Source organism: Camellia sinensis, chromosome 11, assembly GCF_055761805.1.
Source record: "Camellia sinensis isolate YWXY chromosome 11, ASM5576180v1, whole genome shotgun sequence".
In the NCBI taxonomy this organism is placed as follows: Eukaryota; Viridiplantae; Streptophyta; class Magnoliopsida; order Ericales; family Theaceae; genus Camellia; species Camellia sinensis.
The window spans coordinates 33,924,220-33,950,980 of NC_138971.1; the positions used below are offsets into that span (position 1 = coordinate 33,924,220).

At 40.5% G+C, this 26,761-nt stretch overlaps 1 protein-coding gene across 1 annotated transcript; it reads left to right on the forward strand.

Annotated features, from left to right (window-relative positions):
• Window positions 1-24,427: 24,427 nt before the first annotated feature.
• Window positions 24,428-26,152, forward strand: LOC145802241 (uncharacterized). The gene is made up of 2 exons (XM_082894924.1): window positions 24,428-24,709; window positions 25,484-26,152. Exons 1-2 carry the CDS (start codon window positions 24,428-24,430, stop codon window positions 26,150-26,152), a joined length of 951 nt encoding a protein of 316 aa, XP_082751050.1.
• Window positions 26,153-26,761: the final 609 nt, after the last annotated feature.

A 26,761-nucleotide genomic window follows, 5' to 3' on the forward strand; every position in this document is an offset into this window, starting at 1 on the left:
GAGCAAATTAATATTTTAATTCCTATCTTTCTATTACTAAAAGTACATGACACAGCACAAAATAACAAAAATTGATACCGACCCTGATAATAGTCGATTAACAAGTTAAATTACATTGATCTTAACTACAAATTTAAACGCAGATTTGAAGCTACTTTAAATTCACTCAACAAGGGATATACACTTCAATGTAGCTTTCCAAGGTTGTACCAGCTGTGTTTGAACAAGGAAGGGTGTGTAGCAGATTTTTTAAACAACTTCGAAGCTGGCCAAAACATGACATTTAGGAGAACCCTATTTTCATGGGAAGAGGAGTCGTGTAGATTACAGATGAAATTAGCGGAGGCTCCATTAATTAGGCAAGGGTGTTTGAATGTTTTAAAATGGGCAGCTGATTAGCATGTTCTCAGTTGCATCACTATATAAGTGCTACGAGTTATTGTTGGGACCAAAGGAGAAGGGAGTAAATTTAGTCTGGAAAAATGTAGTCCCTCACCGAGTGAGATTTTTCAGGTGGCTGGCTTGGTGTGGCATAATCAAAACGGCGGAGAGGTTGATAAGATAGGGGATTATAAGTACTCAAGAGAAGGGATTGTGTTGTTTCCATTGGGAGGAAGTAGAGTCATCCTAACATGTGCTGCTTTGGTGCAGAGTTGTTTGGAAAGTGTGGTCTGTGATTGAGAATTGGTGGGGTCTGGACTGGGTGGTACCTTGTTCAGTCAATTGTCTTCTGGTTTGGTGGCAGAGTTGGAAGTTTAGGAAAGCAAAGAAAGTGGTGTGGAAGGCAATACCATTTGCTGTGTTATGGCCAGTGTGAGAATTGAGGAACCGATGTTTGTTCAATAATGCACAGCCGAATTGGGGGGAAACTTATCGATCTAATCAAGTTCATGTAATTTTCTAGGCTACTTTGAAATTGGGAGAGCTACGATGCCATCAGTGTCAGAGTTGTTATATTGTCAGGATTAGCTATCATTGTGCCTCTAAATGCCTGCGTAGGTTGGTTCTGTTTGAGGCTGATGTGATGATGTTGTCCTTATCGTTACTTTGGTTAGGAGAAACATTAGATGATGCTAAAGATTGGATTGGGCGTAAAGGGTTTGATAAGTTTTGTAGTGCTCTGCTGGTATGGGATTATTTTTTGGTGAAATAAAGGTTGTTATTGGCTCTTGCTGCTGTGGCTGAGGTGTGTATTTACTATTACTAACGAATTGAAGGGGCTGCTGATAAAGAGTGTGTTTATGTTTATTTGCTGATGAATGGAATGTACCTAGTACAAGGAATAGCAGCTTGGGGGGCCTGCATTGGTTTTGTTCCTTTTTAAGTTTATTTGTGGTTGTTCTTTTTGTTTTTAGTTGGTCACTCACCAACTTGATGTGATGCTTGTAGATGATTGGGCATACTTTATTGTGCCAACCTAGTTGGCATCATTTTGTTTTTCTTTGATGCTTGTGCATCCAACCTTTTTATTGATGTACACCGAGTTTCATTATTCATCAATAAAGCTACTTTTTTTTTCCCGATCCAAAAAAAAAAAAAATTATCTGTTAAAATTCTTGTGTTGGGCTGTAGGTTATGTGAATTCTATAACTATTAACGAATGTCATATAACACTATTTGGGACCCAAAAAAGTGGAAAGTATCAAAACTAATAATATTGAAAACTTTCTGTCAAAGAAAAACACTGAAGTCAATTGTCTCTTGAACTTAGCTCACTGGACTGGACCATCAAATATTTATTATGTGAATCTGAATTAGCTTTTTGTGATTGGAGATTTGCTATTGGGCATTCATCCACTGCTTTTGTTCAGAAACCAAGTTGTTTCAACTTCCAAGTCAATGTCTAACAACACAGAATAGAGGTTTGGCCTTCAACTGTCAAACAAGCAGTTGACGATTTCTCAACCCTCAAAATTTGTAATCGTTGTGTTGAATGCATTATTCCTAAAATTAGAAAGGCTGATAGAAAATGCTGTTGTCCTTGCATAATTTCCAATTGCAGATGAGGAAACCAGGTGTTCAAGAAGAACTTGCTTCTTGCCTCGAGTGTATCGTTGAAATAGACCGTGCTACTAGTGCACTGTATCATGAATCTGCATAGGTTCGATAAACCGTGCTACTACATCGCTATTGGTGTTCAGATCAACAGGTTCAATAAATCATGCTACTATATTGTTATTGGTGTTCAAATCAACCAAGAAGGGCTTCTATTGGAAGCTTCCAGCAGCCTCACAAAGCTTTTTATTTTTTGTCTATTGCAACGCAAGACTTCAGCTCCTGCACAAACGACAATCAAAAGTCATATGAGAGTTAATAACTAGATGTTCAATTACTACGACAATCAAAAGTCATGTGAGAGTTAAAAACCATATGTTCAATTACTACAAGAGCTAAGTCCTGTCTTTTAAAGGATCAGAGTTTCTTTTCCTGGAACAAGGGGTACCTCTATAAAACATTCTAGCTATGTGCTCGGGAGTCTTCCCTTCAATGAACCATTTCAGATTAACTAAGGGTTTTTCAGTTGCTTGTGACGTCCCACCAAAAGTTCCTAGGGAAATGCTACAAAATTTGAGACTAATAGAAGAACCTAGAATTCCCTAAACACTTGAGAGAATAGCAGAATATTGCACATAATTCTAGAAGCTTGTATACTCTTTTTGTATATTCTAGAATAGGACACTTGAGAAAATGTAGGAAGGATCTAAAGTCCTCTCCATCCTTACATCTCTATAATGTTCCTTGTAGCCTATAAAAAGGGAGGGCCTCATTTGCCCAAACCATCCAAGTGAATAGAAAACAAAGCATTCTGCAAGAGCTTCTCTCCCTAGAAAGTGTTTCTCTATCTAGCATTCTGCAAGAGCTTCTCTCTCTAGAAAGTGTTTCTCTATCTAAAAATCCTTGTGAGTTTGTCAATCTCTCCTAGCTCCAATAAGGCTTACTCATGTGCAAACCAGGCGGGTGACAAGTTTCTAAGGTCGCACGGTTGGCTTGGACAAACAAAGGTCCCTGACACGCCACTGTTAAACCACAAAAATTAAAATTTGTGTCCATAGCTCCTACACAAATGAACTAGATATATCAAAGTTTGAGCAATTGATTATGTAAACAATTATCCAAAGATGATTTAGGAATATTAAAGAGTATAAATTTCTGATTTTTTCATTTTTTGGGGTGAGTTTGAGCCAAGAAACAAGGTGCCTAATTAAATGCAAACAATTCATAATTATACTTTGCATCCTTATATTCAGTTTTTCAACACAATCACGCAAGAGAATAATTGTGTGTATGAATTTGGAAGTCCTCCATTGAATTGTGTGTATGAATTTGGAAGTCCTCCATTGACTAATTTTTTGATCGTGGCCGGTTGGGTCCTTCTTCAGAACACTAGGGTTACATTTTATTTGAATGTGGTGTACATAGATCATGTCTATTTACCAGATCTACTTTCGGATTTGGATGAAGGCGCCCTATCAACATTTTGAGATTCTTTGGTTGTGCAGGGTAATAGAACCATATTTTAGAGTTGGCCAATGATGGTGCGATAATGATGGAGCACAAGATGTCATCTAGTTAGACGTCTTACAGAGTGTAGTGGAATGTGGGAGCAGTGAATTTGAGCTGTATTAAGCTACTATTTCACCGGCTGTATTGAGGGTTGAGATCATTCCACTTACATGAGTTGTTGGGTGATGATGATTTCGATACGATGTCATTGGTTCAATATGGTATTCAACTATACCTTATTTTGCAGAATAATAGAATGGATGATCTACGGTTGTTTTTTTATTGTAGATGGTGGGGATCATTACATAGTGGAAAGGATTGATAATGTACCGGGGTGGTTTACACAATTGCCCCTAGTAGAGGAAGCAATCCTGTTGGTATTGAAAACATTGAGATTTATATTGCGGGTAGATTAGCAGTGGGTATTGAATGCATAAAAATGTCCGTCAACCCTTCTGCCTTTAGGGTTTTATGAAGGTGCCAACTTTAACCTACATGTCATTGTAGATTCACTTGGATCCAAACCAAACCAAACCAAACTAAGCCTTAAGTCCCATCAAATGGGGTCGGCTACATGAATCCTTCTTCTGATGAACTGTCTTAGATTGTTTGACTCTATGTTACATACTTTCTAACTTTTTCGATTTGGGTTAATATGAATAATGAGAAAAGTATGTATCTTTCGGTTCTTGTTTATGTTATTGTTTAAAATTGCCATTTCCAATGATTTCTTTTTCCAAATAACTCAGATTTTATTTTGTTTCACTTATGGTTTCACTGTGTACTATGATAGCTTGAACATCTCCATAACCCTTGTTTTGTTTTCTTGGTTTTTTTCGCCAACTCCCCGAATTTTTTTTTTTAAAAAAAAAAAAAAAAAAAAAACCTAATAGCCAAGGTTAGTGAGCTGATAAAAAATTGAGGTTAGTAGAAACCTATGGCCTGTTCGAAAGATGCGGTAGTTGTACATATAGGTCATACAACATACATTGTCCGTGTCAATTACTGCCCCTACATTTTGAAAAATCTATATATATATATATATGAGAAAATTGGGTGCCAATCCCTAGGTATACGTAAATAGAGAAGTTTATCTGTTAAATGTATTTGAATAATTTGACTATGATACCTGGAGTCAAATTATAATGGATATGTCTTTTTTTTTTTTTTTTTTGAATTTTTAGTGAAATTCTGGTAATGGATATGTTTATCTCTTTTCTCTCCCATCCTCCTTCCCTGTCCACTGGACTAGTGCTCGGGAGCCAGAGCACTTCTCTATTTAGGTTGAGTCTCCACCACCGCTTCTCGACTCAGATTGATGCGGGTAAACCAAATCTTGAGGTATGCTACAAAACCCCCTCACTTACGTACCAAAACTTATATAATTTGTGAAGGCAATCAACCCATGGGATTGGTGTGTATATGTGTGTGTATACATATACAGTCAAAGAGTAAGAGCCCTAGAAGTATTGGATTTACGAACATATGAGTTTCATGTGCTGAGACAAAAGAAGTGTTCAAGGAAACGTTTATGAAAATTTTACACACTAAGAAAACGTGATCAAGAAGAGATAGCTGCTACAATTGGTGACTGCACAAACAATTATATGATTAGCTCCCTTCAAATTTAAGTTATAAATCTCATTATGTGAGTGCAGTAGCGGCTACAGAGTTTGGTAGGATGGAATGGGCTGGAATGGAATGCCTATTTTAGCTTTGCATTTCCTTTCTCTTGTTAGTGCGTCTTATTTAAGTGTGGAATGACTATTCTAACAAAATATAAGAATGCCTATTCCTTCTTCCAATCTAAGGAATGGCCCTTCCATTTCATCATAATTGCCATAAAATTTTTTTTTTTTTTTTTTTTTTTGTTGACTAAAAAAAATATTATTATTTAATTACTACCACCATTCCGTTCTCCTACCACTGTATCGCCACCGCCACCCTATTGCCACCACTACCACCACACCACCATACTACCACCACCACACCACCATACTACTGATATCACCACTACTACTACCACCACACTACTAATATCGCCACCACTACCACCACCACTACTGTTGGCTGCCACAACCACTGCCACCGCCGCCGCCACCACCACCACAACCACAACACCATCTTACCACCACCACTAAGGCCACAACAATCTACTACCACCATCCTACTATCATTGCTATCACCACCATCGATGCCACCGCTGTCGCCGCCACCATCACCACTATTATGACTCTTACCATCACTTTCAGAACTATTAATATTATAATGATCTATATAAATTTGTAATTTATGTATTACTAGCTTGTTAAAAAAAAATAAATAATAAAAATTTATTCCATTTCATGAGTTTAATAGGTATAACCAAATATGAGAATGAGAATTATCATCATATTCTTATGTCATTCGATGTTGACAACTAAACAATGGAATGAGAATGGACATTCCATTCCATTCAACCTTGTATTCCATTCTTACTCTCATTTCATTCATACTTCATTTCATTCCATCGTACCAAACATACTTAAGGGTTTTGGAAATCTTAGACAAATATGAAAATAAGGCCTTATATAACTAAACGTTTGAAAATTTGGGCCTTCAACAATAGAAATTTTCAAAATTTTCTCATGGGTCTTAAACGACAGCCTAACTAACCTAATAATTGAGCCTGTATGAGTTTGGTCATCAGCCCTAAAGAAGCTTGACGGCGGTGTTGGTGTATCGGGTCCACTGCAAGATGATGTCTTTGGTTAGGTTTAAGAGACAGAAGGGAAGAGGGAAAAGAAAATCGATCGGTATGTTTGGTTACAGAGATTAAGTACTAGGATGTGATTTTTTGAAATATTGTTTAGCTTTAGAAAATGGTAAGAGTAGAAAGGTAAATATGCAAAATCACATCTTTTGTGAACCATATTGCTTGACAAATCTGACAGGGGACAACAATATAATTTCAAAAAGCACAGGTAAGAATCATGTATTTGTCAAATACTAGAGGAGAGGTTGTATAATTAACCCTAAAATATTTAGTTACACACAATCTTTCAAAATCAACTTCCGTGTTATATATTTGAATTTTATTCATTCAATGATTAAACTTGCCAAATTATATGTAAAATAAAAAATTAAGGCATAAAAGTTGTTTTAATAAAACTTCAAGCAAATTCTTCATTTTTAACCATTATTCTAGGCCAGTTTTTATCTTTCAAAATCACTACATGATAAATATAGTAAACCTATGGTAATGTGGATGGGGAGGGCAAAAGAAGGGTGGAGTTGGAGTTGGTAGATGGTAGGTTTATCAAATTTTTATTTTATTTTTATTTTTTTAATTTTTTTGGCCCTGCTAAATAGAGAATTGGTGGGTTTACGAGATAATGGTAAGTTATGAGTAAAGGATTAAAAGTAAACCAAGTTCTTCTCTAGTAAGGAGGGAGTTGTTTTGCACTAGTGGGCTTTGATTTGAGCCCGTGTCGATGACTGTTCAATGTATAGAACCCGTCAAATACATTATTTTTACAAAAAATTACGTTGATCAGATATCAATAACTACTTAATCAGATCACATTTATATAGCGATCCCGGGTTTACCCTTGTTGTATTTGCATCCTCTTTACTTTGTATATTGAGTTATAGGATGTGTTGGGTAGGTTTGTTTCAGGTTGGTTGTGTTTGGGAGCCAAGTGTTGCTGCCCAGATTTTTGGCCTTTCGCTCGAGCGAGGAGTTTGTCGCTCGAGCGAGAGTTGAGTCAGTGTCTGGACCTGAGAGTTGTGTTTCTTGGCTCGAGCGAGCTTTTCTTGGCTCGAGCGGTCTGGTTTGTTTTTGGCTCGAGCGAGAGTTTCTGTGTCTGGTCGCTCGAGCGACCAAGTCTTCGCTCGAGCGAGCGTGTTTTATATCAGCGGACAGTAGCGATTTGAACATCACTTTTTCATCTCTTTTTTGTTATTAAACCCTTGATCCGAGACCCTCTCTCTCTACACTTTTATTCTCTCTAAGAATTGATCTCCCTAGAGTGTGAATCTAGCCTAGGGCCTTTGTTAAAAAGATAGAGGGCGCTGAGAGCTTTGTTCTAATCTGAAAAAGTTTGGATTTGGAGCACGTTGATCTTCGAGTCTTCATCTCCTTTTTGGCTCAAACTTCGAGGTAGGGATATCCTACTCCTCTCTATGGATTTTGTCTTTAAATTTTGGTATTTTGAGATGTTGGGGTTGGTTTGGTAATTTCCTGAAAGTTTGGGGCTTTTGTGTAATTTTACAAAAGTTGGGGTTTTAGTCATAATAAACCTAGATGCATGTTTGGCATAGAGAAATGGAATGAATGTTGAATTGTTGATGAAAATGGGACCTAAGGGTTGAAATGTTAATTATGGGAATTGACCTAATTACATTGTTTAATTAATTGGGGTAATTAATTGAGAAGAATGAGGAAATGAAATGTTGATTGAATATCCATTGTGCATTTATTTTCTGTTTAGAAATAACTGCTTTGGGCTATCGGTGGAGGATAGTCGTGATTGTTGTAGACAATGCATGATGATTAGGCAAACTGAAACTAATCAATGGAATGTGTCATGGAATTTGACGGTTGATTGAATACATTAATTGTATGTATTGAGATTGTATATAGAACCAATGTGTTTGTATACGTTATGTGTAGAGGAGGAGAAAGGGGATGTACTCTGCGGTTTAGGGGAAGATAGGGGATGTACCTCTAAACCGGATAGTGTTGGGAGAAGATAGGGGATGAACTCCGTAGATACAGCTCATATGCTTGTCTAGAGAAGTGAAGATAGAGCTTATATGCTTATCTTTGTGAAGTGTGGATATAGCTTATATGCTTATCTGTGGATATTGTGGTTATACATATCTGTTGTTGAATGTGGATATAGCTTATTTGCTTATCTGAGAATGTGGATATTGTTGTTATACATATCTGTTGAAAATGTGGATAGTGCTTATATGCCTATCTGTTGAAAAAGGGAAAATGAAAAGTAATTTGGACTCATAAGTCGTATGGCATAAATGTGTAATTTATGTGAATGTATCAGTGTTGGCCATCTATCAATTGCTAATGTTTTAGTCAATATTCATGGTTGGTTTAGTATATTTCTACTGGGCTGTGGCTCACCCTATATGGGAATATCATTTTCAGGTGCAGGAAGCATGCCACCTCCAAGGACATAGCTTGGGAGGCTAGGACTGGACATACTTTTGTCATATTACTTTTGATGTATTACATGTAGATTCAAGCCAAGGGCTTAATGTGTATGAGTTAGTACTACTTTTGTTGTAACCAAGTGTTAACTTGGAAAGCTGTAAGCCCGTAGGGCATTTGCTTTTGTTGTTAACATGTAATACTTATGTAATGGAATTCTGAGAAATGAAAGAATGTGGAACTTTTGAATATCAATGCATGTCTTATTTGTTGGGTTTAATGTTATTTTTTTTGAGGGCGTTACAACTTGGTATCAGAGCGTACCGGGTTCGAATACTTTGGGTGCGTGGGAAGTGATTAGGATCACAATGGGTTTGTCTCGCTTGATAGAGACTTAGATGTCGTATCATATGCTATGTGCTTACTTGATAACATGTTTATGTGACTATGTGGGTATGGGATTTAATTTCTAGGATGTTGATTGGATCCTTGGGTTTCTGGGAGTCTTGTTGGAAAAGCACTTGATCAATGCTGTTTCTAACCGGAACTCTAGTAACGCTTCGGGACTATCATTATCCGGAAATGAAATTCGTAAGTGCTTATGTGTTTATGTGCTTATGTGGAGTGAATTACAGTTGTCCATGCATTAGGACGTGAGTGTTTAGTTTCGGCACATTTATGAATTTGCTAATGTTCTGTGTTACCTTTATTAGGATGTCAGGACGAGGAAGAGGTGCTAGGCGTGGTAGACCTGCGAGGCAGGAAGTACCGTCACAGGGTGAGATTCCGGCAGTGCAGGAGGGTGTTGGTCAGGCCAACGTGGCCGAGCCAGTGGGTCAGCAGGCCATGGGTGCTTTGGCCAGAGAGATAGCAGGAGCTTTGGGTATTCTTAGAGCAGGGAATCAGGCAGCTGAGGCAGGGCCTTCTTTCTTGAAGAGGGAGTTCTTCCGGTCTAATCCGGATGAGTTTGTTGGGGATCCGAAGGAGCCACTGAAGGCTGATGAGTGGCTAGAGCAAATGAGTAAGACGTTCGAGATGCTTGGCATCGAAGACGGAGCACTGAAAGTGACCTTGGCATCCTTCCAACTGAAGGGAGATGCGGGTCAATGGTGGAAGTATGAGAAGGCTCGTGTTGGTGGTACTTGGGAGGCGTTTGTAAATGCTTTTCAGGAGAGGTTTTTGTCTGCAGTAGCTAGGGAGAAGCTGAGGGATCAGTTTAGCCGGCTTAATCAACAAGGCTTGTCAGTAGCCGAGTTTGAGGCTACCTTTACTAGTCTGTCCAGGTTTGCACCTGAACTGGTGGCGTCTGAGGAACGCCGTTGCTATGAGTTTGAGCGGAAGTTGAGGCGGGGCCTCAAGTTGAGGGTTGGTGGGTCTTACATCCGAGAGTATAGACACCTAGTGGAAGCTGCAGCTCATATGGAGCTCATGATGCAGGAGGAGGATGAGGGGCAGAGAGGCTCCAAGAGGAGCCAAGATGGTCAGGGTGATGGCAGGAAGCAGAGGGGTTCTAACCCTCAGCAGTCGCAGGGCGGTGTTGCTAGATCGACCTTCCCAGTGCCGAGTGCAGGCTCCGGGAGAGGTGGTCAGGGGGAGTTTACTTGTTTCAAGTGTGGCCAGTTGGGTCACAAGGTTTCTGTTTGCCCGCAGAAGGGTGGGGGTCAGAGAGCTGCTTCTTCTTCAGCTAGACCACAGAGTCAGAGTTTGGGCAGGGGGCAGCCCTTGTCTTGTTATCAGTGTGGACAGCCTGGGCACCTGAAGAGGTTTTGCCCGCAGTTGAGTGCCACTTCGGGAGCGTCTGGTTCTAGACAGACGCAGGGTTTTCAGCCAGCTCAGTCTGTACAGGCCTCGAGGGCCAATCCGGGAGCTTCGTCATCCCAGTCTGTGCAGCAATCTTTTGCTCCGAGAGGTGAACAGGTAGACCAGGGGCCTACGGGGCGCGTATATGCTGTTACCGCGCAGGATTTAGTACCAGCTCCATCAGTAGTGAGAGGTACTTTTCTGTTTTGCAACTCGGTTGCTAATGTGTTGATAGACACGGGTGCATCTCATTCTTTTGTATCTGCTGCATTTGCATCTGTTTTGGAATTGGAGTTGGCACAGTTAGCATCTCCTATTTGTGTGGTATCGCCTTTGGGTGGTGAGTTGATCCTGAAACAGGGTGTTAGAGGATGTGATATAGAGGTCACCGACTATAGGCTTCCTTTTCCGTTTGTTGTCATGCCCATGAAGGGTTTTGATGTTATTTTGGGTATGGACTGGCTATTGTCATACCGGGCTGTTATTGATTGCTACCGCCAGAGGGTCACGTTATGTACCTTGAGCGGGGAGTGGTTCCATTTCTTGGGAGACCGGGTTGGTAGTGTTTTGCCACCGGGGTATGATTCGCGAGGGCGAGGTGAGCTTAGTGGTCTACTTGCTAGCGTTGAGAGTAGTGAGTGTGATGAGTTACAGGTTGTGTTGCCGAGGGTGGTTTGTGAGTATTCGGATGTCTTTCCCGAAGATCTTGTTAGTTTGCCACCTCACCGAGAGATAGAGTTCTCTATTGATTTAGTGCCCGGCACGGCGCCGATTTCTATGGCACCTTACCGTTTTGCTCCAGCAGAGTTGGTTGAGTTGAAAGTTCAGCTCCAGGAATTGCTCGATAAGGGCTTTGTTCGCCCTAGTGTTTCGCCGTGGGGAGCGCCGGCCCTCTTTGTTAAAAAGAAAGATGGTGCCTTGAGATTGTGTATTGATTACCGGAAGTTGAATCGGGCTACGGTTAAGAATAAGTACCCTATGTCCCGTATAGATGATTTGTTTGACCAGTTAAAGGGTTCCCGTTGTTTCTCTAAGATAGACTTGAGATCGGGTTACCACCAGTTGAGGGTCAGGGAGGAGGATATTCCTAAGACGGCATTCCGTACGCGGTATGGCCATTATGAGTTTTTGGTGATGCCATTTGGGCTTACCAATACACCGGCAGTCTTTATGGACTTGATGAACCGGATTTTCCGGGAGTTCTTAGACCGATTTGTGGTCGTCTTCGTGGACGACATTCTTATCTATTCGCCTTCAGAGGAGGAGCACGAGGAACACCTGAGGGTGGTGCTTGAGTTGCTTAGAGCCCATAGGCTGTATGCCAAGTTTGGGAAGTGCGAGTTCTGGCTGAGGGAAGTCAAATTCTTAGGCCACGTGGTATCCGGGGAAGGGGTGTCTGTTGATACATCCAAGGTTGAGGCAGTGCAAGATTGGGCACAGCCTAAGAGTGTGTTTGAGATCCGCAGTTTTCTGGGATTAGCTGGGTATTACCGTCGGTTTGTGAAAAATTTCTCCAGGTTAGCGTCACCGTTGACTAGACTGACTCGGAAGGGAGTCAAGTTTGTGTGGAGTGAGGCTTGTGAAAAGTCATTCCAAGAGCTGAAAGTTAGATTGACCACCGCTCCGGTGTTGATTATTCCGGAGAGAGGGTTGGGTTATTTGGTTTATTGTGATGCCTCACGAGAGGGTTTGGGTTGTGTGTTGATGCAGGAGGGGAAAGTGGTAGCTTATGGTTCACGTTAGTTGAAAATTCACGAGAAGAATTATCCCACACACGACCTAGAGTTAGCAGCAATGATCTTTGCCTTGAAAATCTGGAGGCACTACCTTTATGGTGAGAAGTTCGAGGTGTTCTTGGACCATAAGAGTTTGAAGTATCTGTTTACACAGAGAGACTTGAATTTGAGGCAGAGGAGGTGGATGGAGTTCATTGAGGATTATGATTTTGAGTTGCATTATCATCCGGGAAAGGCCAATGTTGTGGCCGATGCCCTTAGTAGGAAATCCATTAGTGATGTAGCTTGTATAGCCATCCGGCAGTGGGAGATGTTGGGTGCACTTGGTGAGTTTGATTTGCTTCTGGGCGAATCTGTTGAGGCTGCGGCCTTGTTTTCTGTTGTTGCGCAGCCTACACTTGTGACACGAGTGTTAGAGGCACAGAGAGGTGACCTTGAGGTAGAATCCCTCCGAGGGAAGAACTCCAGTGGGAAGGTTGAGAAGGGTTTGACGGTGTGTCCCGACATGAGTGTGAGATACCGAGACCATTTGTTTGTACCGGAGTCTTGCCGAGAGGAGGTACTCCGAGAGTTTCACCATTCGCGCCTTGCGGTGCATCCGGGAGGTACTAAGATGTATCAGGATTTGGGTCGCCAGTTTTGGTGGCGGGGTATGAAGAGAGATGTGGCTGTTTTCGTGTTGAAGTGCCTTACTTGCCAGCAAGTGAAGGCCGAGCATCAGAGGCCAGCGGGTTTGTTGCAACCCTTGCCTATTGCCGAGTGGAAGTGGGAGCATGTCACTATGGACTTCGTTGTAGGTCTTCCGAGGACGCAGCGGGGTAGTGATGCTATTTGGGTGGTTGTAGACCGGTTGACTAAGTCGGCGCACTTTATTCCTATGCGCGTGAGAGATTCGGTAGATCATCTTGCCGACTTGTATATTCGGGATGTAGTGAGATTGCACGGGGTCCCAGTGACGATCGTCTCAGATAGAGATCCTCGTTTTACTGCTAGGTTGTGGCAGAGTTTGCAGAGTGCCTTGGGCACTAAGTTGACCTTTAGTACGGCTTATCATCCTCAGACTGACGGGCAGTCCGAGCGTACTATCCAGATCCTCGAGGATATGCTTCGGGGTTGTGTCCTGGACTTCAGTGGGACGTGGGAGAGGCACTTGCCTTTGGTAGAGTTTGCCTACAACAACAGTTTTCAGTCTAGCATCGGTATGGCACCGTTTGAGGCCTTGTATGGCCGACCGTGTAGGTCTCCAGTTTGTTGGGCCGAGGTGGGTGATGCACCTTTGTTGGGTCCGGAGTTGGTTAGGGAGACGACGGAGAAAGTTGAGCTTATCCGTAGGAGGCTTGTTACAGCCCAGAGTCGGCAGAAATCTTATGCTGACCGTAGGCGGAGACCTTTGGAGTTTGAGGTAGGTGATCATGTCTTTCTGAAAATATCACCTAGGCGAGGCTTGATGAGGTTTGGGAAGAGTGGGAAGTTATCCCCTCGGTTTATTGGTCCTTTTGAGATCCTTAAGAGGATTGGTGAGGTTGCTTATCGGTTAGCCTTACCGCCGCAGTTGTCCGGAGTGCATGACGTGTTTCATGTGAGTATGCTTCGGAAATATGAGCCAGATCCATCACATGTGTTGGATTGGACTGATTTAGAGGTAGATGAGGATGCCTCGTATGAAGAAAGACCGGTTCGGGTCTTGGATAGGCGGGATCAGGTCCTGCGTGGCAAGACCATTCCTTTGGTGAAAGTCTTGTGGAAACATCACGGAGTGGAGGAAGCCACTTGGGAACGTGAGTTGGAAGTCCGTGAGAAATATCCGGACTTGTTTGTTGATATGTAATCTTGTGTTTAAATTTTGCATTATGGTTGAACTTAAGAGCTTTTGTATATGTCTTAAGTTGTAAAACATTGAAAATGTTTTGGTTTAATGGAAGTATGTTTTTGGAACTTGCCTAATATAGAAGTTGAATGTGACATTATATATGTTGATTATGTTGTTGAAATTGGAAAGATAATGCGCAATATTGATGCATGTTGATAGTACATATGTTGTATACATATTGTGAGATGCCTCTTGTTAAATGGAGGGGATGACCGGTAATGGGTCGAATTGTTGAATGTTATAGAGTAACATTGTTTAAAATGAAAGAAAACCTATTTTTGCAAACTTGTGCTTAATTTCGGGGACGAAATTCTTTAAGGGGGGGAGGTTATAGCGATCCCGGGTTTACCCTTGTTGTATTTGCATCCTCTTTACTTTGTATATTGAGTTATAGGATGTGTTGGGCAGGTTTGTTTCAGGTTGGTTGTGTTTGGGAGCCAAGTGTTGCTGCCCAGATTTTTGGCCTTTCGCTCGAGCGAGGAGTTTGTCGCTCGAGCGAGAGTTGAGTCAGTGTCTGGACCTGAGAGTTGTGTTTCTTGGCTCGAGCGAGCTTTTCTTGGCTTGAGCGGTCTGGTTTGTTTTTGGCTCGAGCGAGAGTTCCTTGGCTCGAGCGAGAGTTTCTGTGTCTGGTCGCTCGAGCGACCAAGTCTTCGCTCGAGCGAGCGTGTTTTATATCAGCGGACAGTAGCGATTTGAACATCACTTTTTCATCTCTTTTTTGTTATTAAACCCTTGATCCGAGACCCTCTCTCTCTACACTTTTATTCTCTCTAAGAATTGATCTCCCTAGAGTGTGAATCTAGCCTAGGGCCTTTGTTAAAAAGATAGAGGGCGCTGAGAGCTTTGTTCTAATCTGAAAAAGTTTGGATTTGGAGTACGTTGATCTTCGAGTCTTCATCTCCTTTTTGGTTCAAACTTCGAGGTAGGGATATCCTACTCCTCTCTATGGATTTTGTCTTTAAATTTTGGTATTTTGAGATGTTGGGGTTGGTTTGGTAATTTCCTGAAAGTTTGGGGCTTTTGTGTAATTTTACAAAAGTTGGGGTTCTAGTCATAATAAACCTAGATGCATGTTTGGCATAGAGAAATGGAATGAATGTTGAATTGTTGATGAAAATGGGACCTAAGGGTTGAAATGTTAATTATGGGAATTAACCTAATTACATTGTTTAATTAATTGGGGTAATTAATTGAGAAGAATGAGGAAATGAAATGTTGATTGAATATCCATTGTGCATTTATTTTCTGTTTAGAAATAACTGCTTTGGGCTATCGGTGGAGGATAGTCGTGATTGTTGTAGACAATGCATGATGATTAGGCAAACTGAAACTAATCAATGGAATGTGTCATGGAATTTGACGGTTGATTGAATACATTAATTGTATGTATTGAGATTGTATATAGAACCAATGTGTTTGTATACGTTATGTGTAGAGGAGGAGAAAGGGGATGTACTCCGCGGTTTAGGGGAAGATAGGGGATGTACCTCTAAACTGGATAGTGTTGGGAGAAGATAGGGGATGAACTCCGTAGATACAGCTCATATGCTTGTCTAGAGAAGTGAAGATAGAGCTTATATGCTTATCTTTGTGAAGTGTGGATATAGCTTATATGCTTATCTGTGGATATTGTGGTTATACATATCTGTTGTTGAATGTGGATATAGCTTATTTGCTTATCTGAGAATGTGGATATTGTTGTTATACATATCTGTTGAAAATGTGGATAGTGCTTATATGCCTATCTGTTGAAAAAGGGAAAATGAAAAGTAATTTGGACTCATAAGTCGTATGGCATAAATGTGTAACTTATGTGAATGTATCAGTGTTGGCCATCTATCAATTGCTAATGTTTTAGTCAATATTCATGGTTGGTTTAGTATATTTCTACTGGGCTGTGGCTCACCCTATATGGGAATATCATTTTCAGGTGCAGGAAGCATGCCACCTCCAAGGACATAGCTTGGGAGGCTAGGACTGGAAATACTTTTGTCATATTACTTTTGATGTATTACATGTAGATTCAAGCCAAGGGCTTAATGTGTATGAGGTAGTACTCCTTTTGTTGTAACCAAGTGTTAACTTGGAAAGCTGTAAGCCCGTAGGGCATTTGCTTTTGTTGTTAACATGTAATACTTATGTAATGGAATTCTGAGAAATGAAAGAATGTGGAACTTTTAAATATCAATGCATGTCTTATTTGTTGGGTTTAATGTTATTTTTTTTGAGGGCGTTACAATTTATGTCACAATTTATTTTCAGAACTACTTTGAAAACATGATCTGATCAATTTGAACCCATTCAATTCTATATATCTGAAAGGTAAAAATCGAATAAAATTTTATATTTCAGAAGTTAACTTTCGAATGAATGAAATAATTTTGGTTGTTGATTTTTGAAAAGGTTGCACCTATCCAACACTAGTTTGCCAAATGAGGATCGTAAAAAAATAAATAAATAAATAAAAAAAGAGAAACTTTTACACATAAAAAATCACATTTTCATTGATGCATTGTTTGTAAACACATATATTCTTCTTCAAATCTGAACTTTCATTATTTTATAAATGTTTCATCACATAAATTAAGAATGACGGTAGGAGTAGTAGAGTACAACAATGGAGGGAGTGAAAAACAATGCCAAGAATAATGTAGGTCTTAGGCGAAATTTTTGTATGCCAATAGGGTACTATGTGGCACTACCTTCCACTGATCACAAATGTATGTCTCCTATTGTTCCCCAAACACCCAACATAAATGTAGTGGACCCTACTATCAAAGTCAATAACAATTGTAGAGGGTACCACATGGCATATACCCTATATGCATACAAACATCACTCAGGTCTTAGCATGGTGTATTCTAAGATTTTTTTTTAAAAAAAAAAAAAAAATTTGTTTTTTTTCTAAAAGATGTGTGTAGAGAAAGCTTTGTTTTAAGAGTTGGTATGCGTTGATGTCTATAGTGATCATTTTGTTTAATGGTAAAATTATAATAAAAATTTAATTCATTAAAATGTGTGCATAGGGAATAAATAGTGTGTGGAAATAGAATTATCCAAAATTACTTTTTACAAAAAAGTTATAATACCTAAACTACCCATCAAAACAAATAAAATAAAAATATACGTGTATCATCATTTAATCATTGCCCTTATAAACAAGAATGTGACAAAATATAATAATTTATTTTCTTTTCTCACCTTGATGAGATACTTCAATAATCTTTTCCGATGTACCAAAAAAAAAAGAAAGAAGAGATACTTCAATAATTTTCTTTCTTTTCTTATCTCATGATCCAAATGGAGCCAAACATTGATAGTGATTTTTTTTTTTAATTATGAATATTCCCAATAGATTACAACAAAACAAATATGTCAATTATAGACTGTCAAAAGAAGAACTCTAGCTCTAAGTTCCAATGTAAAATCTTCCTAGAAATTTACCTATATGAGCAATGTATTTCATCATGAATATTTTTATGAATGCCATGTTTTGGACAAATACTCTTTCAATTCAATAAGTAATTTGTCCCAGAGAAAAACAATGTAGGTATTCATTCTAGCTGCAGCTATGCGAATCTTCTTAGAAGATGCTTCCTAGTACACCACTCTCAAGGTTGTTTAGATCACTGATAGGTCTAAATGCACAGATGTCAAACATAGAATGAAACGCATATGTCTCACAAGGGGTGGGCATCCGCTTTAGCCAAGGCACGAAAATGGTTCCCAAGCCCATCCATGGGCTAAGCTTAGTGGGCTTTTTCTAATTGGTTGGTCCACAGGTCGAAACCTTAGGCACAAAAATTGCTCGACAAGATGAGCCGAACTGCTCAGAGGCCATTGAGCTTAGCCCAATTGACCAAGATTTAGGCCTATTTTTAGAATTTTTTTTTCCTTATTTTTCATACTTTATACCAACTCACAGTCCAAGCAAGTTAATGAATGGACCAACCAACCGCCTTTCATGAGCCAACGGACAAGACCGAACTTCAAATCTTAGGTCCCAGGCCTATCCCAAGCCTCATTCGAGCCAAGCTAGCTCGCATAGAATACGAATTTGGGGCTGAGTAAAGCCCACTGGGCACAGCAAGCCTAGGCCAGGCCGGCACAAGCCATTACCCATAATCGCCATCATTTTATAGTGGAATTTGATTGCCATCCTCTTCAATGGATGTAGCCCAATTGGAGTTTTTTGAGTTTGTTCTTTCTATCCATTTTTTTTTTCCCAGAATGTTTTTCACTGTCAAAGGTACAACATAATTCGTTTGGCTTAGTTTAGGAATTATGATTTAAATCTAATTGTGATTCAAGTGTGGAATTGTGAGTTGAGTTTTGAAAAGAGAAAATTTGTTTGGTTATGAGTTTTGAAAAGAGTTTTGAGTTTTTGAATTTTGAATTTTGAAAAAAATTTTGAGTTGTATTTTGAGTTTTGAGTTTATGAAATTTAAGTTGTATTTTAAAATTTTTTAGATTTTTTTAAAAATATTTAAATATGTTTAAGAAAATTTTATTTTATATATATATAAATTTATTTAAATATATTTTACTCTTTATTTTAAATATTTTATTTTATTTTTAAAATTTTTTAAACTCAAAACACAACTCCACACTCAAATCATAACCAAATACATAACTCAAAACTCAATTCAAAACTCATAACCAAACTCTTTTCAAAAAAATATTTTTTATTTTATTTTGTTCTTTAAAATTATTTTTTTATTTTACATTTTTTGAATTTTTTGTTTATTTTAATTTTTTTGAAAAATAATTTTTGTTATTTTTTTAAATATTGGTCAAATAATTTGTTATGACTTAGATATATATATATATGGCAATCCATTTTTTTTTTAAATTTAAAAGAAATAAAAATTTTAGAAAAAGTAAAAAAAAAATAAATATTAAAAAATATTTTAAAAAATATTTATAAAATAAATATTTGAAATAAAAATAATAAAAAATATTTAAGATAAAAATTATATATTTAAAATAAAAAATATTTTTTAAAATTTTTTTAAATATTTAAAAAAAATACAGCGCATAAATATATGAAATACAATGAACGTTAAAATAAATAAATAAATATTTATAATATAAAATATTTATCCTAAAAAAATAAAATTAAGAAAGTTTTTAAATATTTAAAAAAAGAAATTCAAAAATTTTTAAAAAACAACTCAAAACTCATAACTCAAAACACCACTCCACTCAAATCATGATTTTAAAAAACAAAATAAAAAAATGTTTTTTTTGATTTTTTTTAAATAGAGTTTTGAAAAGAGTTTTAGATTTTTTTTGATCGGAATCACGATTCCAAAATTAAACCAAACACAACCAAATGTTTCTCTTTCACTTCTACATCCTCTGAATTTAAATGTCATGCCATAATAAATTTAAAAGAAATTCCAAAAAATCAAACTTCAGTTTTTCTTGAGAGGGTAATTTGTGTGCACAAATTGAGCCGAGCTAGGCAACGTCATTAGTGAAGACTAGGCTGCACAATGGGCCGAGGAGGAGCTTTTGGGTAGCTCAATCTTGGGCCGAGTAGGCGCTATGATGGTCGCATATGTGTTGCATGGGCTTGGGCCTAGCTATCTAGGGACAATTTTTTATCAGACCAAGGTGATTACAAGTGTAGTGGACCGAACTAGGTGTGGCTCGACTGGTTGCCATCTGGTAGCTAGGGTCATCACGGTTCGGCCACATTGAGCACAGAGCCAAGGTAGCTCGGTTGGGTACAGTCAACCGAGCAGAGTATTAGGCCATCTCACTTGGCTTGCAGAGAGAGGGGTGTTCTGATTATAAGCATTATCCTTAGGTGTGTGATTCCTAGGAGGACTCTGCTAAGGAGAGTTAGAGTCCTACTAGGATTGTGCCAGATGGATTATATAAAAGCTCATGATAGGACCTATGCAGAGGTATTGCAATTCTTGCCCCCGAATACACAGAGCTTTTTGTGTCTATTGTTTATTGGCTGACTTAGGCATTGGAGAGGTTTCCAGCACACACTCATCGGCTAGCTCACGTTTGTGTTTTCAAGTAGCAAAGCGACAACGTTTGGAGGAGTGCAAACTTGATCAACAGGATTATACGAGAAGATTATTCTATGCTCGTGCAATTGGCGACATCTGTGGGAAGGAGCGACAAAGAACAAACCTTTTGATTAAGTTTTCCTTCAATTGATTCTAATGGTGGACAATGAAGACTTGTCGCATTCTGCTATTGATGGGCAAACCCCGGAAGGAGGTGAGAGGCACGAGGGCTTGCCTTTTGTCCCGCATATGGCAGAATTGGATTCCCAGCAACGGAACCCATGGAGAGACGCGCGAGAAAGAAAGGGCTCAAGCCCTCATCGCTCTCAAAGCCCTAATAGACAAAGACTGAGGATGGATCCTCAGGTTCTGGAAGATCGCGTAAAGGAGCAAGACGAATTGATAAGGAGAATGGCGGCTGACATGTAGACAATGAAGCACCAGATAAAGGGCAAAAGGTGGCACGAGAAGAGATTTGCGAAGGCAGAACGCATTCTCGTCACTTAGAAGGTTATGACAGACAAGTCACACCATCACAATCCGAAAGTAGAAGCCTCAGGACAGGCGACACACAATCAAGGACTTTCAGGACTCGTTACTCCAGGTCTGAGAGAACAAGGATTGAAAGATCTTACGCAGAGGAAAGCAGTTATCGACCCTCACATATGCATCAAACAACTTCTCAGCACACCGAGTTGCTCAGGTCGGAAGACCTATGGACAGTGCTAGAAGAGAGCGCTCGAAGGAGAGAAGACGCCCAGGAACGCGACCCCCAAAGGGTCTCTGCTCTGCAGTGGTTGGCTCCTAGGACACATAGAAGTGTCGAGGTTAGAATGCCAGTGTTGTGCCTTGCTTACGAACCAGCAGATAAAGCGTTGGCAAGGTTGCAAAGCTCGTTGTTCATTCTGATAGTAGAGAACACACCACTACCCTTAGGCTTCCATCAGCATAAATTCACAACTTATGAGGGGAAGTCGAACCCCTACATGCACTTTCGCCACTTTCGCCAGGTTATGGCTGTATATCGACAGAACGAGGCTCTAATGTGTATCTTATTTCCTTCAAGCTTAGGTGACTTGGGCTTGACTTGGTTTGAGAGGTTGCCAGAAGGCAGCATAGCTTCAGGGGCGTAACTTGCAGAGGTATTTGTTACCAGGTTTAAGACAAACACCAAGACGCTGGTGGAGATAGACCAGCTACTTTCCATCGACATGGGAGAGAAAGAAACACTGAAGTCTTACAACAACCGGTATTGGGAGACTTTTAATCAGATCGGAGATTGCCCCACAAACCTAGCTATCGCACAGTATAAACGGGGTTTACCAAAGGGCAATAAATTGAGGGATTCAATGACAATGACGCCACCCCTCACAATGGAACCCCTGATGAAGAGAGTGCATCAGTATATCAGGGTAAACTAAGATGGCGTTCGAGCCAAGGCAAAGTTTGGCATAATAGCAATGTCAGACAGAAAACCCATGGCAAAAGTTAACACAGTTGGAAGGGAGGAACGATTGAACAAAAATGGCCGAGACAGACGACCAAACGGAGAGGACTCCCAGACAAGGAGGTTAAGAGTCCGCACCGCTATCGCCATGATGTTCAATAATCCTATCTACCAGATCCTTAGCGAGATACGCGACGTACCCTTCGTTCGGCGGCCAGCCAAGTTGGGAGAAGCACAAAGGGGCTATGACGAGAGATACCGGTGCACCTTCCACAATGAAGTAGGGCATTGAACTAAAAATTGTACACCATTGAGGCAACATCCGAAGGAGTTAGTGGCCGTAGGCCACCTGGACCAGTACATCGAAGGGAGAGCTCGGCCAGCACCCTAGGACTGCAATAGGGCAAATGGGATGCTCGTTGACAGTTCGCCTCAAGGCGTAATCAATGTGATAGGTGGGATCATCTAGCCTAAACGAGTATGCGAGCTAAAATGGATGATCAAGAAGGCGGAGCACATGAGGGAAATACTTAGTGCACAACCTACTGTGAAAAGAGGGAAGATCGAGGAGAAAAACGTCATCACCTTTTCCAACAGGGACTTGGCAAGGTTGCAAAGCCCTCACAACGACGCACTGGTGGTAACGCTGCATGTCAAGAATTTTAACATCAAGTGGATCTTGATAGATCAAGGGAGATCGTGCGAGATAATGTACTATGAGACCTTCAAGAAACTCAAATGGGAGGACAAAGATTTTGCACCTACGACACCTCCCTTGGTCAGTTTCAACTTTATGCCAGAATGGTCGATTGGCAAGATAATTTTTCCATTCAAAGCTGGAATGATGACAAAGCAAGTGAAATTCTAGGTGCTGAAAGTCCCTTCCATTTATAACATCATCTTGGGTAGAGCTTGGTTGCACGCAATGCGAGTGGTAGCGTCAACCTACCATTAGGTAATGCAATTCCCTAACGAAGCTGGAGTGATTAAAGAAATCTTGGGAGACCAAATCATGTCCAAACAATGCTTCGTTACATTGAACGGCTGTCGAGCTGCCAAAAGGTTCGTACAAATAGTGGAGGAGCCAGAAAGCAACGAGTTATTTGCAGATGTCGGCAAGGCAACCGAACAAAAGGCAATAGAAGATCTAGTGGATGTCAGAATAGACGAGAAGGACCTAGAAAAGTTCTTTTCGCTTGGCTCATCTTTGTCCAGCACCGAGAGAATAGAGATCATGGAATTCTTGATCTCTAACATCGAGGTGTTTGCCTAGACACCGTATGACATGCCAGGCATTGATCTAACTTTCATTTACCATCAACTTAATGTCCACCCAACCTCCAGACCAATTATACAGCAAACTCGCCGATCGGCACTTCACCACGCTAAGATAATAGCTGAGGAAGTGGGAAACCTACTGGAGACAGGGGTAATCAGAGAGGTTCACTATCCCAGGTAGATCTCCAACACTGTGGTGGTGCCAAAGAAGAACGGCAAGTGGCGTGTTTGCGTGGACTACAAGACAGTCAACAAAGTGTGCCCAAAAGACAGCTTTCCTCTACCATGGATAGACCAACTGGTGGACCTAACTGTAGGTCACAACCAACTTAGCTTTCTAGATGCATATCGTGGTTATCATTAGATCTCTATTTATGAACCAGACCAGGAGGTCACATTGTTTACAACACCCCGAGGATTTTATTGCTACAAGGTCATGCCCTTTGGCCTAAAAATGCAAGGGCAACATTCCAACGAATGATCACCAAAATGTTCGAGCCATTGTTAGGAAGAAAAATGGAAGCTTACATAGATGACATGGTGGTCAAGGGAAAGAATAAAGGAGACCATATCAAAGACCTAGCTGAGATGTTTCAAATCTTGAAAACCCACAAACTGCGACAGAACGCATCCAAGTGCACGTTTGGCATGGGGTTAGGAAAATTTCTTAGCTTTCTAGTTACCAACCGGGATATAGAAACCGATCCCTCCCAGATAAAAGCCATTCAAGGTCTAGAAAGGCCCAACGCTGTCAAGGAAGTACAGCATCTCATAGGCCTAGTTGCCGCGCTAAACCAATTCATAAGTCTGTCATCAGACAGATGTCAACTGTTCTTCTAAGCACTGAAGGCCAAGTTTGAGTGGGATGATGAATGCGACCACGCTCTAGAAAGCTTGAAAGAATACATGACTTCTCTGATGTTGTTGGCAACCCCAGTACCAGGAGAAGAACTTTTTCTATACCTAGCAGTTTTCCAACATGCAGTTAGCGCAGTGTTGGTATGAGCTAAGGGAATACAACACTTGCCTTTCTTTTATGTTAGCAAGACGTTGCTGGGCGCCGAAATGAGGTATCTGCCGTTGGAGAAATTGGCCTTAGCTTTAATGATGGCTTCAAGAAAATTGTCGCACTACTTCCATGCTTACACTGTGATCGTCTTAACAACCTTCTCCTTAAAAGCCTTGTTTGAAAGGGTGAACTTTTCTAGGTGAAATTTTAAGTGGGCCATGGAGTTGGGACATTTCGACATTAAGTTTCAACGGAGAACCACAATAAAGGCCCAAGCTTTGGCAGACTTCGTGGCCGAGTTTGCACCAAGAAGTCATTATGTTTGCCCGACCGACTTGACCGAAGCAACTAAGCTAAGGGGAGAAGGTTCCGCAGGGATAGCCCAGCCCCTGCAGCAAGTCATTTAGCCTTACAGTAGGGGGGAAGAAGCATGCTGCACTACTACAAGCAAGGACTCGCCTGAAAGTGAAGTCCTAAAACAGTCAGACAGCAAGGATCAAATCCTAACGACGGATAACAACTTAGAAGAAGACATCATCAACACCCCAGATTCTAAAGTGTCCTCGGATCCCTCCACTTGTTGGAAGCTTTTCGTAGGAGAGATGTGGAAGCTCTTTGTGGATGAAGCGTCCAACAGACACAAGGCTAGACTTAAGATAGTCCTCATTTCACCAGACGGCCTAACCATTGAGCAAGCTATCAACCTCAATTTTCCAGTATCCAATAATCAGGCGGAGTACGAAGCACTGTTAGCCAGTTTGAAGTCAGCCTGCCGAATGAAGGCCACCAAACTAATGGTATACAGTGACTCCCAACTGGTAGTCAACCAAATTTCGAGCGATTATGAGGTGAAGGATGATATAATGGCCAAGTACCAAGATTTGGTCAGAAAAGAGATCATGAAGTTTAAAGTTGTGAGGATAGGGCAAATCGGCTGAGAAGAAAATAGCAAGGCAGATGAACTGGCCAGTTTTGTGTCAATGGTAGACACATCTATCCCATACCTGTTGCTAGTGGACTTCCTGCCAAAACCGAGCATTGAGGAACCTTAAGCAGCCGAGGTATGTTGTGTCGAGCTAGGTCCCTCCTAGATGAACCCTTTCATTGTGTTCCTAAAAGACGGCATTTTTCCAGAGGACAAGAAGGAGGCTAACAAGATTAGGGCAAAGTCACAATGATTTTGGCTCTTCCTATAGCTAGCATTGTACAAAAAGTCCTTCACTGGACCGTACTTCAAATGTGTCCATCCTAGCAAGATCGAATCGTTTTTGTTCAAAATCCACGAGGGCATTTGTGGAAGTCACCAACGAGGGAGATCTTTGGCCTACTGAGCTATTTCACAACGGTATTGGTGGCCATACATGTAAGCCGACGTAGAGAAGTACGTCAAGAAATGCGAGAAATGTCAGAAGTTCCCTCATCAAATCAATCAACCAGCTATAGAGCTCCTACCTTTGACCAGCCTTTGGCCCTTTACAATGTGGGGTTTAGATATAGTTGGGCCACTCCCAACTGCACCGGGTAACAGAAAGTTCTTTATTGCGGCAACAGACTACTTCACAAAGTGGGTGGAGGCAGAAGCATTCGCATCCATCAAGGAAAAAGACGTCAAGAAGTTTGTCTAGCAGAATATCATAACTCGGTTTGGAATTCCCAAGGCCTTGCTATCTAACAACAGCACTCAATTTGATGGACGAATCTTTACGGGTTTTTATGAAGAGCACAAGATCGAATTCTACAACTCTACGCCAGTATACCCCCAATCCAATGGCCAGGACGAAGCTTCCAACAAAGTAGTCTTGGATGGTCTAAAAAAGAGGCTAGAAAAAGTGAAAGGAAAATGGGCTGAGGAGCTTCCCCACGTCTTATGGGCTTACCGAACTACACCTAGGCAGTCGACCGGCGAAACACTTTTTTCCTTGGCTTATGGCATGGAAGTAGTAATCCCCTTGGAAATCGGCCTCCTTACTATTAGAAACGAAAATTTTGATCCCAAATTGAATGATGAGGCCATAGTGTTGGACCTAGATCTTGCTGAAGAAAGACGAGAACGGGCACTGGTACACATCGTCTCGTATCAACAGGAACTGTCTAGAAAATACAACAAACAAGTACATCTAAGGAAATTTAAGATCGAAGACTGTGTACTACGCAAAGTAATTGGAAACACTTTGGTACCTGGGGATGGCAAAATGGGACCCAACTGGGAGGGGCCATACAGAGTGATTGGTCTAGCAGGAAAAGGAGCATACCATCTCAAAGACGTGGACGAGCAACCTATCCCAAGGTCGTGGAACACGACCAATCTCAAAATATTTTACTTTTAGCTCTTTAAAAACTTGTAATTTTCATTGACATTCACTATAACAAGTAGACACTTTTCTGGTATATTTCTTTCAGTACTTGTATTTCTCTGTTTGTAAACTTTTTCGTGCTCTTTGCCCAACTAGGCTTAAGAAGGTTGGTAGGTTTGACCAACACAATTTTGCACTCTTCAGCTAAGATAAGGATCTAGGCTAAAGAAGATTGGCAGGTTTGACCAACATAGTTTTGCACTCTTTAGCCGAGATAAGAATCTAGGCTAAAGAAGGTTGGCAAGTTTGACCAACAAACATTTTTTGCACTCTTTAGCCGAGATGAGGATCTAGGCTTAAGAAGGTTGGCAGGTTTGACCAACACAGTTTTGCACTCTTTAGCCGAGATAAGGATCTAGGCTAAAGAAGGTTAGCAGGTTTGACCAACAACATTTTTTACACGCTTTCGCCGAGATGAGAAGTAGGCTTAAGAAGGTTGACAGGTTTGACCAACACAATTTTGCACTCTTTAGCCAAGATAAGGATCTAGGCTAGAGAAGGTTGGCAGGTTTCACCAATATAACTTTTTTCTCACTCTTTAGCCAAAATAAGGATCTAAACTAAACAAAGTGGGCAGGTGTG

Coding starts and splice junctions, on each gene's coding strand:
- LOC145802241 (XM_082894924.1), top strand. CDS start 24,428: ATGTGGAAGCTCTTTGTGGATGAAGCGTCCAACAGACACAAGGCTAGA. Junction 24,710..25,483: donor TGGCCAAGTACCAAGATTTG/GTCAGAAAAGAG, acceptor GGAATTCCCAAG/GCCTTGCTATCTAACAACAG.